Genomic DNA, 13,681 nt, shown 5'->3' with positions numbered 1-13,681 from the left:
GGCCCATGTGGGAATTGAACCGGCAGCCTTCGGAGTTAGGAGCATGGAGCTCTAACCGCCTGAGCCACCGGGCCGGCCCCTAGCATATGCTTTCTGAGACCACATAGTCCAAGACCTTGTTCTATAATAGGGGAAACTGAGGCCCAACGAGGGAAAAGAAATTACTCCAGACCATGATGGAGTAAGAAGCAGGGCTGACACTAGAGACCAGGGCTATTTCTCCTCCGATAGCCTGTGGGCTCCAGGTATCCCGGAGTTTGAGTCCTGCCTCTACCACTCACTGCCCATGACGGTAGTCCCACCAGGGCAGCAGGCACCGATGCAGGCCCTGGTGGGGCCGTGCCAGCGCTCTTGGCTCCAAGTATACCTTACATCTGTCTGGGCATAAATTTGCATTCTAAATCCAGGAGGTCCTGATTCCAAGTATGTCAAATGTAATTAATTACAGCAAACCTTCTGCAACTGTTTTCAAACGTGGTATTAAAGGCTCTGGTGCGCATGAAACACACAACCCACTGGTATGTGGAGGCAAACCGAGAGCTAGGGAATGGGAGCCCGGGAGCCTGGACTCAGGCCCCACGGAGTTGGGTGGGCAACTTCCCAAGACACCATGGTTCAGTACAACCCCCATGAAGGCATGGGCAGAGCATCTAAAGGACCCAGGTTCAAATCCCAACTTAATTACCAACTCCACACCTTGGGTAAGTTACTTCACCTTCATCAACTGTAAAATAGGAATGGGAAGACTGACTCCACACCTCAAAGGGCTGTGGCAAGCCTGGTTTTTGGTGACCATCTAAACTTGACGCCACTTACCAGCTGTGTAGTCTTGGGCAATTCCTTTCACCTGTAAATCTCAATGCCCTCATATTTAAAAAAAAAAAAAAAAAAAATCCCTACTCTCCAGAGTGATTGTATTAAATGAGATAATAGATGTGAAATGGTTAGCCCAGTGCCTGGCATATAATAAGCACTTGGCAAATGGGTAATAATTAGAGTTCCAGGCAGAAAAATTCTATTTGGCAGAAATCAAGTGCGATAAATAATGCTAAACTTCAGCCTTTTGACAGAAATAGTTCCTGATTAAAAAACAAAAATTTGTAAGGTTGAATTTCCAACACATAGCTCAAACTCCTTTCAAAACACTAACAACAGGAGAACTGGGCTGGAAAGCTAAAGACCTGGGTTCGAGTCAACTTCGCTGCTCCTCCTGGGGCTTGTCACCCCTCTCCAGTCTCTGTACCAGGCTGGAGGTCAGGGTTGCTACATGACCTCCCCATGCTGCGAGCTCTGTCCACTATGGCAATACGCCCTCTGGGTCTTCTAGAAGTCTTGCTTCCCAAATCATTACAGAGAACAGACACGACTTAGCAAGAGAATGGCTTCTAGGTCCCCAGGGCCCCAAATCAATAGCTTCTAATTGTGACCTGGGTTTCGTATGCCCACACCAGCCCTGCACTTTCATTCAGAAAGACCCCAGTTAAAACCCAAAGACTTTGGGAAAAATAGACTTCAGAATTTTTTGGCAAGCAGAGAAATCTTTCAGTTTTTGCCTGCCTTGTTAGATTTATTTTTTCTTTCCTTCGTAAGTGTTTAATTAATGTTTAGGGAGATGAATAAGCAAAGTGTGAAACAGCTTAATTTTTCCCGTTGAATTACTAATCTCAATCTCTCTCTCCCCCCACCCCAGCTCCCTCTGTCTCTTTCTGTGTGTGTGTGTCTCATAAATTCCTATTACCTCTCCATTTTAAGCGCATGGTTACGCTGATACCTACACCATTACATCACCCATCCTTCTCAGTCCCAAACTCTTGAGTCTTGCAGTCTGTCCAGTTACCTGACAGAGCCGCTGTGCTCTTTTAGCAAGCCACTCCACCTCTCTGAGGGGAACAGGTCGGCTTTGATCAACACTATCCAACAGAAACAACACAAGCCACATTAGGTAATTTCAAATTGTCTAGTAGCCACACTGTTAAAAAAAAATTTAAAAATAAGTGAAATTAATTTTAATAATGTATCTTATCTAACCCAATATATTAAATGTTATCATTTCAACCTATACTCAATATTTTACAAATTACTACTGAAATCTTTTACAGTCTTTTTTTCCTACTAAGTCTGTAAAAACCAGTGTGGATTTTACACTTACAGTGCCTCTCTATTCAGGCTAGCCACAGTTCAGTGGCTGGACAGCCACATGAGGCTAGTGGTTACCAATGCATATTGGCTGACACAAGTTTAGATAATCTCTATTTACCTTTTTTAGCTCTAGACTCCTCTGATTCAAAAGAACTAGCCTCACAACAAATTCCACCTCAAGCTAGTAGCACCCCAGGGAAGTTTCTCTTCCCTGGGGCTTCATTACAGGCCAGTTTCAGTTTTATTTCAGATCAGTTTCACTTTCTGCTTTTCCAGCATACACCCACATAAACACACTTAAATTTTTATTGTTATTTTTCCCAGTTGACGAAATTAAAAAAAAAAAAAAATCTCCAGCATCCAATAATGTCTTCATCTATTCTCTCTGGGTATTCCAAGTGCCCTGGCTATGTCCACTTGGCTTGCAAAACTCTAAGCCCAAAATAAAACAAACAGCAAATTCTCTGCAAAATATCACCAGATAAAAATTCCCATCCTAATTCTCTATAGTAGTGTTTGGGCTGGTGAGGATTTGTCTGGCAGAGGCTCAAAGCTGACAGGTAGAATGGATCGGCCCTCAGGCGTGCTATCTTGGACAATAACGTATCCAGTAAATTGGCCAAAACAGCAACTGACTTTGAATGTTACCAGCAAGCCAGGGGCTGGCCGAGGGATGCTAGGGCCTCCTTCGCTTTGCATTTCCACCCATGGGAGAGAGATTAGGTTTCTTTTCTTCCTGGGCACCCCCCACACACCCACACCCCAGGACCAGGACTGGCCTCTGGGAATCAAAAATTCCATCCCTGACACAGAGCTCACTTCATTAAGTGCTTTTCCTATGTGTCCTATGGCAGAGGGGGAAGCCAAGCACCACCTGACTCCATTTATTCTCTTATATATGAAGCCTCCTTCTGCTTTGTCAGCCAAAATATTTACATCATTTTTCTGTCGACTCAATACCATCTTCACCTCGGCCTCCGTCCTTTCCTTTCTAAGCAAAGAAAGGAACTGTCGTCAACATGTTTCTCCAGTCCTTCGCTGTTTATGAAGCACTTCTGAGTCTTTTACGTGATGCTTGCAGGAAGCCTGTGAGGGGTATAGGAGTGGACTGTTCTCCTGCTTAACGGATAAACAGAGGCTATGTCAGTGGGCCCACATGCAGTACCTCCCAGAGCTAGGCAGGTCACATACATGATTGAAATGGCAGGAGAGTGGGAATTGACTCAAACAGGAAAGCACATACCATACCAGAGGCCTAAAAATTCCAAACTTTTTGAACCTTTGACTGGCAAGTAAAATAAAATGAAATAAAACAAGAGACCAATTCACCTTGTGGGCACCCCCCTGTGACTCTGGGTTTACACAATTTACCCAACAGGGCACTAATAATCAGTGATTAGTGCTAGTTATAAAAATAAACACGTATTTAAAAAGTAACACATATGTAGGGCCTCAATTTAAAAAGCATGTTCCACTATGTTATTCCAGTCCTGTGAAGGATTCCCATCCCATTTCCCAGATGTAGACGTTAGGATTCTGAAAGACTGGGACCCTCATCTGTGGTCGTACAGTGTGTAAACAGCAAACTGGTCGCACATCCAGGTCATCAACCAGGAACCCCAGGGCCTGCCTTGCCCCTCTGCCATGTCATCTAAACTATCAGAGTGAGAGAGGGACACCACCCGGCCCAGTGGTCCAGCCACCAGCATCTCCCCTTTGAAACCTGAACACACTAGAATCAGAGAAGCACGACATTCAGCCCTGCTTTGATGACAACCCCGAGGGTATCTAATTATAACAGGGAAGGGAGGAGTCAGGAGCCTCTATTTCTCAAGACCAAATTAACTTTAATTCCTCTTGACACACTGTATGTGCAAATAGTAGGAAAAACATTGGTTGAGGAGTTAAGAAATCTGAGGCTTGAAGTTCCGCCTCTGCCTACTGAGTTAGGTGTTGGACACGTAGCTCCACCTCACTTCAGAGAGAAAGAGTGGCACTCGATCAAGAATGACAAATCAGCCTCATGTCCCACGCTAAACCCAACTGACTGGTAGCATCAAACTAAGGAGGACTCTGAGGCCACTGGCCGGACTCAATGGAAAAGACTGGCATGATCGATTAGCAATGTCTGCCACAGGATTGGAAATGGCGAGTGGTGGCGTGTACGTTACTTATGTACTATCCCGGGACTGGATGACATACAAATAACATACTGTAAGTGAAAAGCACTTTGCCCTTTATAAAGCCTTTTTTATCACACCCCTCACAACTTTTTATAAGAACCCTGTGCCACATGTATCATCATCATCATCATCATCATCATCTTCATCATCCCCACTTTACAGATAAAGAAAACAAAGTACAGAGAAATGAAGTACTTTGGCAAAGATCACAAAATGATTAAGTAGTAGAGCAGAGAGGAGAGCCAAGCCTTGTCCCTCAAACTTCAATCTATTCATTCTACCCTTGGAAATGTCGAACTGGTGTTCTGCCATCGGCAGGACAGCTCATCCATGTGGCTGTACAGAAGGACCACTGTTTACCAGGCTTCACTTCCCTCCTGCTGGCTAACTACGCCTTTTAGAGAAGCAAAGTTATGAAAGGAAAGGTGTGCTAACTCAGAGCTCCAGAAGCTGCTTCCCAAGGTGAAGTCCCACCTCACTGCACAGGTGGAGAAGTCAAGCATAGCTGGGAATCCCGAATGTCACAATCCACCCCACCAGGAATATGACATTCTATTCCTCAATTCCAAGATGCTCTAGACTGTTAAGATACACCATTGATTTTGTAAGTGCTTTTCGAGAGGAAAAAAATAAAAGGGAGAAACTGTGCTAACAGAGCACATCTATTATAACCCACGTCCCAATTTCAAAATATGAAAATGTGGGAACATGACATTGAGGAAATATGGTCTACCTCAAACTGGGATCCGGAGATGGACCACACATAAAAGTGTTAAAAATGGCAGTGTTTTATAAAACTTACAGGAAAAAAGATTAAGCAAATAAACAGAATAGTCTCTGTTTTCTCCCATATACAGTCGTACCTCTGTTTTTTTAATGTAATCCGTTCCAGAAGACCGTTCGAGTTCTGAAACGTTCAAAAACCAAAGCACGGTTTCCCCATAGAAAGTAATGCAAAATGGATTAATCCGTTTCAGACCTTTAAAATCAATCCCTAAAACTGCAAATTCAGTATGAATTTTACTATTTAATGCTACCATAGATCCATAAAATTTATGGCGTTCATAAACCAAAATGTTCGTCAACGGAGACATTCGAAAACTGAGGTACCACTGTATTTTCCTCGACTCTTTGGCATCTGCAAACCAGAATCCAACTAAAGATGGGGTCTGGTTGAACAGCAAATCACACATTTAGCTGCTTCACATTTAAGGGGCCCATGTGTCCCAGTGTTCTGCAAACAGCCCCCTGATGTCCAGTTCCTGGGCCTGTGGCCAAGCAGACCAGTTCCTAGAGCAAACACAGGGTAACATCAAGCCCCTTCCATCTTGAGGCTTCCCCATTTCTACCTACTCAGAAATGCTGAGTCTCATTCAGCACACCTGCATCAGCCACCCGATGATGTCCCTAGATGCTCCCTCCACCCCCCAGCCATTTTAAAGAAATAGTTTATACAATAGCATGAAGGGGTTGGGAACTTTTTAAAACTTCCCCAAGACAGGTAAAGTCAAAGAAGCATTATCCCCATCCAAGGAGCCCCTTCTGCTTTGTCATCCCAATGGGGAGCACGGCTTCAGAGCCAGCTCTAAGAAAATGAGCTTATGGCTCCCAAACACTGGTTTTGACCAAACAGCCAAACCCAAAATAGTCACCTACTCTTCACTAGACTCAAATCCGAGTGATCTAAGCTATTTCCAAAAATCCAATTAAGTTATCAAATATGTATTGAGCTGCTACTCTGGGCCAGACCCTAAAATGAATAACCCATGATCTCTACCCTCAAGGAACTCACAAGCTGGCTGGAGAAACAGAGATGCAACCAACCAACTCTCATCTGTGGGTCCATAGCGCTTGGGAAGTACTGCAGGGTGGGCAGAGCTGACCTCTACCCGGGGAGACTCCTCAGACGAGGACGTGCTGGTGGTCTCGAGGGGGTATGATTTCTCATGGAGCAGAGATGAATGAGGGAAAGGGCGCGAGAGACAGGACGCCCAGCATGAGCAGAAGCTCAAAGGTACACAGTTTACCGGGATTAAGATTTATCGCTTTTAAACACTGTGCCACAGGCTTTGAAACAAATCCAGAACTATTCGGAGGAGTTAGAGCATCCCTGGAATGAAAGCACTGAGAAGAACACTTTTGACAAGTCAGACGGGTAAGACGCAGGAGATGTCTCACCCTGGTCTGTCTTAAAGCAACAACCAAAAAAAATGTACCTTTTCTGTTGTTACCTAACTCTGCCTATTCATGATAAGCCACTAAGTTTCTAGAACTACCAAAGCTGTTGTTATTGGGGCTCAATCGCCCAAAATGGAGACCTACTAGCCACTGGGTCAAGATAACTGACAAGTGTTGACCACCTTCCAAGGGTCACTTTCTAAGGACTGGCTGGCTGTTTTCACATGTGCTACTTCATTTAACAGTAAAACAAACCTTCCAGGTCAAGACTATGACACCCCACCCCCACCCCATTTTTCCAGATGCAGAAGTTGTGGTTCCAAAACCAGAAGTAACTTTCCCAAAGTAATACAAAGCTAAACGTGACATGAGGTTGGATTTCAAACTCCGGTCTGGTTGACCTCAAATCCAGCTTTCCATTTCACCAACTGGGTAGATGTCAGAAAATTGCTATGCGTCTAACCTAAGTCCTATCCTGGGGGAATTTCCTGGTGGTTCCATGTTCAGGTCAGAAACGGATTTCACCAACTGACCATCTTTGCCCCCTCTCATCCCTCCCCTTAGACGCCAACCCTAACCCTACCCACCTGTTGTCTTCTTACATCTTCATCCTTTCAGGCCATGCTTTATTTCCAACCTACCTCCTACAACTAAGTGCCTCCGCACTTGTATTTTTCAACTTCAGTGGCACACATACTGGAGTTTCTAGCCATCATTTGTCATTTTCAACTACAGCACTCTGGCATAATCCTGGCAGAAGACTGCTTTGGGACAAATCAAAGGGAGGTACGGACCACATTAGCCAGAAGAGGCTAAATGGCTGGAACTCTTCACCACTATCGGCTAGAACGCCTCAGAGCAGATATGGCTCAGGAAGGATGCCGCACCAACAAAACCAAGAGCTTTAAAAGATGGGTCACTAAACTTCTGAGGCGACCCAGTAACAACTAATAGAACATTGGCCTGGCCCTGTGCTGTCCGATACAGAAGCCACTAGCCATATATGGCTACTGAGCACATGAAGTGTGGCTAATCAGAAAAGACTTACCCTCCAAAGAAAGAATGTAAAATATCACATCAATAATTTTTATATTAATGACATACTGAAATGATAATATTGTGGATATATTGGGTTAAATAAACTATATTATTAAAATTAATTTCATCTGTTTCTTTTTACTTTTTTTTAAAAGCATTACTAGAAAATTGAAAATTACATGTGGTTCACATTTGTGGCCCAAATTATATTTCTATTGGACAGCACTGGTCTGACACATTTAAAAGATGAAGAGACCAACACAGCAATTCTGGAGTGTTTAGGAAGTGCATACACACAAAAAATATAGACACTTACACAGAGTCTAATTAAATTTTAAATACAGCATAAACATGAACTCTCTAACTGCAGAAAAACTCCTCTGGCAATTTGAAGTGAAAGTGAGAAATAAAAGTAACTGACAGCTCTCCCTCCCACCAAGACAGGGATTCAGTGTTACTTAAAATCTCCTTTCCAGCACTAAAACCTGGCAAAGATGTGGCCTTCCCTCTAACACCTGTCCTGTACGTCTCATCCAAGGGCAACAAACTGGGGTAGGAGCCTAACCACCACACAGCTAAAGCTTCTTCACAGGTGGCCCTTAAGGCAGGCTCACCCAGGGGACAAACATGTGGCACAGGACACCTACTCCACGGGGTTCCCGTAAAAGCCAACTAGGATAATAAGTGAGAAAATAAAGTAGAAGCAGTAAAGTGTACTTGCAGCATCATTGTGGCTCATCTAGTCCAGTACCTTTGAAACTCTTTTGAACCATGATTCACAGTAGGAATTCCATCTCTTATCATGCACCTACATTAGCAAATATAAATGAAAGTTTCATGAGACAACACTTACCTGCAATGCTGTGTTACGCCTCTGCTGTTTTGTGTTCCCCTGTATTCTATTCTATTCTTTTTTTAATGCTGATTGTCATCCACTAAATTGATTTTACAACCCACTAATGGGTCATGACACAGCCTAGCCTGGCTTTGGTGAATAAGAGGCACACCCCCCGTTCTGTGCCTGACACTACGATTTGACCACTGCATCCCTCTCTCCAGAATGTGGGGATATGGATGTGGCCTCAGAATCCTTCTCAACACAATGATCCAGGCAGCAACAGCCAATCACCTAGAGTCAGAATCAGAAATGAAACCTATTTATTATGATCCCTGTTCTGATTGAAAGCTCTCATTTCACAAACGCAAAAACTGAGTCTCCAAAGGAAAAAGTGATTTGTCCAAGGTCATACTGCAAGACTGTGGGAAAGCGAGGATTCCTGGGTACCCACAAATCTACCTCACTTTACATCAGTAGGGAGGAGACACAAGTGAGACAAAACATTACAAGAACATGGGGAAAATTCAAAATTTCACCACGACCACGAAAAGTCAGCCTGTACGTCCAGTGGAACACGGCAAGGAAGCTCTTATCACCCCACCAAGAAGACAAGAGGATTCTGAGGTCACAGGAAGCAGCATGCCAAGAGCTGGGTCAAAGGTGGAGGGGGGAATTGTATCTGACAATGGAGGAGTTTTTAAGCTCTGTCTCTGAAATGAAACAAACCATTAGCTGTTTATTTTCTAGGACCAGGAAGAGGTCAGCCTTCCACTGACCAGCCATCTTTGTTGCTTTCCTTCTGCAAAAGCAAGAGGCCTTGTTCAAGTTCACCTCTGTGCAGGGCTAAAGTATAAGCAAACCCTTTTTCCTTGCTTGGTCCAAAGTCAAGCTATAAAGCAGGCCCTTGAAATTTCAAACCTTATTAGAAAAAAAAAAAAAACTCCTTAGGCAGAAAAGCAAAACATTAAGTAATAAGAGTCTCCACTGTGAAACTGAGTATAAATGATCTTTCACCAAAATAACTCAGTCCATCATCAAATTACCACCCCTCAAGTCCAATTTGCCAGATTTTTTGCCCAATATTATAAGAGAGTGTGGTGAGCAGACACAGGCTAATAAAAATTAGCTCGTATATCCATTTCTGGTCACACTTCCATCTAAAATAGTAGGTGAGAGAGGCAAGGCCCAGGTCAGATCTCAATCCTGAGAGACGCCAATAGAAACAAAAGAAAACTGACCCCACCCCCAACAGTACCATCATGCACCTCTATTTCCTTTACAACAAACATGATCAGAATAAACAATTTTTTTTTTTTAATGGAAAAACAGGTCTACAAAACAGAAATGATTTTCAATTTCTAGCCAGGGGTTCCCTTTAAAACATAGACAACACAACAAAATTTCAGAATAGAATGAATGAATCTGAGTTGTGTCAGAAGAGCCAGGACACACAAAGGAACGTGCTGCAATATTTTTATTCCTTGCACCAGAAATAACCTGTTATCTACAATCCTGACTTTTTCTCAGATGCCTGGTAGGAGTGCCCACCTACCCCCTCCCCAGCCGAGGGCACAGCTCTCCTTCATCTCTTGCTAAACTCAAGCCTACTGTCTCATGAGGCCTCCAGAGCCCTTGGAAATTATAAATTCTTTGACCGTCCTAGGCATCGGCCTAAATAATTCAACAGGAAAAAAATTTTCTTAATTATGCTACTTAAAAAAAAAAAAGCTCATTCCAAATATGTCAGAATGTGGCCAGTCAGCCCTGAAGGATTTTGTTACTAAAAAAATAAAATCTCCCAAATGCAATGGCGATTGATGGGAAATGTCGAACCTCTGCCACTGTCAAAGATATTTCACAAAATTCGTATCCCCTTAGAAATCTGAATTTCCACAAAATGGGGTTGGAAATCCATGGACTGGGGCCACCATTTCTTCCAAGACCAGCTGGTGGCTGGTGAAAGGGGCACAGGGTTTCCAGTCCTAGACCTGTATGACCCCATGAGCTCCCCACCCAGGCTGCCACCAAGATCCACACCCCCTTACCCCCGCAAATGCTAACAATATTCCCCCCTTTTGGACAGAAAAATTAGAACTTTTTTTGTTTTTGTTTTTGGTTCGAAATCCCCAGCAAATTCAATCAGATAGTAATTCATCACAAATAACCCTTCAACTTTGGGTGTTAAATTTTATTTCATCTGTTAAATTTTAATTCAGTCAATATTAATCTTTGGAAAAAAAAATTTTTTTTTTTGTTTCACCTTCATTTGATTCATTTTAAGGCCAAAAAAAAACTACATCAAATGCTGTTTACACATGTGCTTTCATGTTCCAAAGGCAAGAATCTTTGGGTTTGGCTTTTGTTTGTATTTTGATTTTTTTTCTTCAAAAAAAAAAATTAAATTTTGATGCTAGAATCAGCTGAATTGGTGTTTTACCCCATTTTTTCAGCAAAGTAAGTGTTCCACTAGGGAAGATGAATAAGAATCAGAATTTTCATCTCCTCTCTGTCCTTCCCTTTTTATCTTTCCTTCTTAAGTCAGTAAAATTTGGTTCTTTTCAAACATAGACCCCCCCCAAAAAAATGATAAAGGCTAATGGATTTTCTTCCCCTTTGAAAGTAATCAAATTTGTGAAAAATACCAAACGTTAATGAACTACTAACCCTAACATCACAATCAAAGAGGCCTGTAACCAATCTAGATTTTTTTTAATAATAAATTTTTTAAATTGGAAGAGTGAGCAAACACAGAGAAGGGCAAATTTTCTTCCTCCAAGGATTCCTCAACCCTTGTCTTTATCAACTAATTCAGTTGCATGTCATAAAAAATGAGCTTCTGTGAATCCACTGTTAGTTTTTTCATAATAATGTTAATTATGCATATCTTATTTTAATGGCGGTCTCTCCTACAAATCTGTGGGCTACTCAATTTGTATAATGTAATGAATTTACATTTTTTTTCCACTGAGTGTTTCTCAAAAAACGGTTCCTGACATTTTCTGGATAAAACAACAACAAAAAAAGAAATACCCAGACCTTTCAGAAAACAAAATCAGAAAACAGTCTTAATTATTCCATCAAAATAAAACAAAATAACACAAAACCCAACAAACACAGGGAAAAAAAGAGAGGATTTCACTCTAACTTTTCCAGTTTGTTTTTCTTTAGAATCTTGGGATTTAAATGCAGTAAAATGTAAATGCAAAATTTAAAAAAACAAAAAAAACAAACCCTACAATTTCTGGGTGTGTCCAAAGCCAACATTTTAGGGTCTATTTTCTCTTTTAAATCCTTCCTTCTTGAAAATCGAAAAACTTAAATATTGCCAAATGTTGAAATTAGTCTTTTTTGCCCGCTGAGCTAAACAAGTTCCAAATTACAATGAAGTACAATTTCTAATTGCTTCATAAAGCCAATTCTCCCAGTTTTCCCAAAACTCAACAATTTCCCTCCTTTCCTCATTCCAATTAGTTTTTTTCTCAAACTAAAATTAGTTGAGCAGCCAAATTGACTTTGGTATTAGGAGGCTTTTTGCTTTCTCCCCTTCAAAAACTGAATTCATTCAAATTCCAGCTTAATTTTCATTTACATATTATCTGGATTTGGCTTCAGAAATAGAAATTGTCTCCATGCTCCTGGAAAGATCAAAGTGAAAATTTTCACCCCAAAAAGGAAAAGAATCCCTTTCCCCTCCACTGTCTTATGGTGCAAACTTTTGGAAAAATAAGAAATAAAAAATATTTCTTTTCAATTTTAATTTCTTTTTTTATTTACAAAATAGTATCCTCTAGGTGGCGTCGTTTTAATGGGAAAAAACTACCGTTTGAAGAAAAATTAGAAAAAAAAAATTGAGAAAGGGAAATATGGCCTAAAAAAAAAAGATTGTTGCAAAGATGGGGGACCAGGGTGGAAAGAGCTCCCCGGGGGTCATCTGGAACCCCAAGAGCAGAGAGGGTCAGGGGGAAATTGCAAATTTGGGGGGGAGGGGGGAGAGCTGGAAGGGGTTGCATTTTTGCAAAATGTGAATTGTCCAAACTGAAATGGCTGCTCTGTTCTCTCACCGCTTTGTTTTCTGGGCTCCGGTCCGAGCCCGGGGACAGTGAGGGCGCTGAGTGGGGGGTCCGAAAAGACCCCCTTGTCTCTCCCACCCTCCTCGCACCCCGCGGCACCCGGGGGGGCTCTCCAGACGCCGACCCTTCCGTTTGTGCCCACAAAAAGCCCGCAAATGTGCCCAGGCACTTTGCATTTTGCAAATCTTGCAATGAAGTGGCGCAGTGCCCGGGGCCCCGGCCCCCCGGGGTCCCCCGCGCAGTGCATGCCCCTGGCCCCCCGTCGTACCTGCGGAGCCGCTGCGCCGCCCGGCTGGTTCATGGGTCCGTGCGGGAGGAGGCGGCCCCAGCGCGTCCTGCTCCTCCCGGGCCGGGCTGCTGGTGCGCGCACAATGCCGCCGCCGCTGCCGCCGCCGCCGCCGCTCCCTCCTCCGCCCGCCCCGCTCAGGCCGGGGGGGCGGGGGCGCTGGGGGCGCGCGGGGGGGGGCGCCCGGCCCTCGCCCCCACCCCCGGCCCGCACCGGCCGCCGCCGCCGCCGCCGCCGAGCCGCCCCTCGCGGGGCCGCCGCCGCCCCCGTCGCCCTGCCCGCCCCCGGCCGGCCTCGCCGCGCGGCCCGCGAGCTCCGGGCCTCGGCCTCGGCCTCCGCGCCGCCGGCCTCCGCGCCGCACACAAAGCTGGCCGGCCCGGGGCGCGCCGCTCCCGCCCGCCCGCCAGCCCCCGGGCCGCGGCGCACCCGCCCCCCAAACTTTCCCGGGCCGCGCCCTGTCCGCCCCGCGCCCCCTGTGCCCGCCCCCCAGCGCCCTTCTGCTCTCCTCCAGTTCTCCAGCCCCTCGGAAAGGTCATTTTCAGGTTGGGGAGAAAAAGTTTGGGGAGCTGCCTCTTAGCGGAACACAAGGGGTTAATGGGAACTCTTGCCCCCCACACACCCACTCCCCAAAAAATCAAATTGAATTTTTAAAGTTTGAAGAGTTGGCCTTATGGAAGAATCGAAAGGTTGGATGAAGATATTCCTATTGCCCCTTCCACACCTCCATAAAAATCAAATGTAATCTAAAAATGTAAGTTTGAAGAACTGGCCCTATGTCAGAAGAGGGTTAGTTAAGGGGCCTCTTTCTAGCCCCCAATCAGATGGATTTTAAAAGTAAATATTTGAGGAGCTGCTTTATACTTATGTGAAATGAGGGATGAACAGAGGATTTCTATTTACCAGTCAAAAAAATTTTAAAGAACATTTATTTTAAAAATAAAAGTTTGAA

At 44.0% G+C, this 13,681-nt stretch overlaps 1 protein-coding gene across 19 annotated transcripts in view; it reads right to left on the bottom strand.

Moving 5' to 3' along the window:
• Nucleotides 1-12,944, bottom strand: part of ZNF618 (zinc finger protein 618) — a 170,021-nt gene extending 157,077 nt beyond the window's left edge. For all 19 annotated transcript variants that reach the window (XM_019754622.2, XM_019754625.2, XM_019754623.2 and 16 more), the window contains exon 1: nucleotides 12,715-12,944. In XM_019754622.2, coding sequence (XP_019610181.2) covers nucleotides 12,715-12,747 — 33 coding nt within the window. In that variant the 5' untranslated portion in view covers nucleotides 12,748-12,944. The remainder of the gene's footprint in view (nucleotides 1-12,714) is intronic.
• Nucleotides 12,945-13,681: the final 737 nt, after the last annotated feature.

Source organism: Rhinolophus sinicus, linkage group LG04 (genome assembly GCF_036562045.2).
Source record: "Rhinolophus sinicus isolate RSC01 linkage group LG04, ASM3656204v1, whole genome shotgun sequence".
In the NCBI taxonomy this organism is placed as follows: Eukaryota; Metazoa; Chordata; class Mammalia; order Chiroptera; family Rhinolophidae; genus Rhinolophus; species Rhinolophus sinicus.
This window is presented reverse-complemented; position numbering and strand designations above follow the sequence as displayed.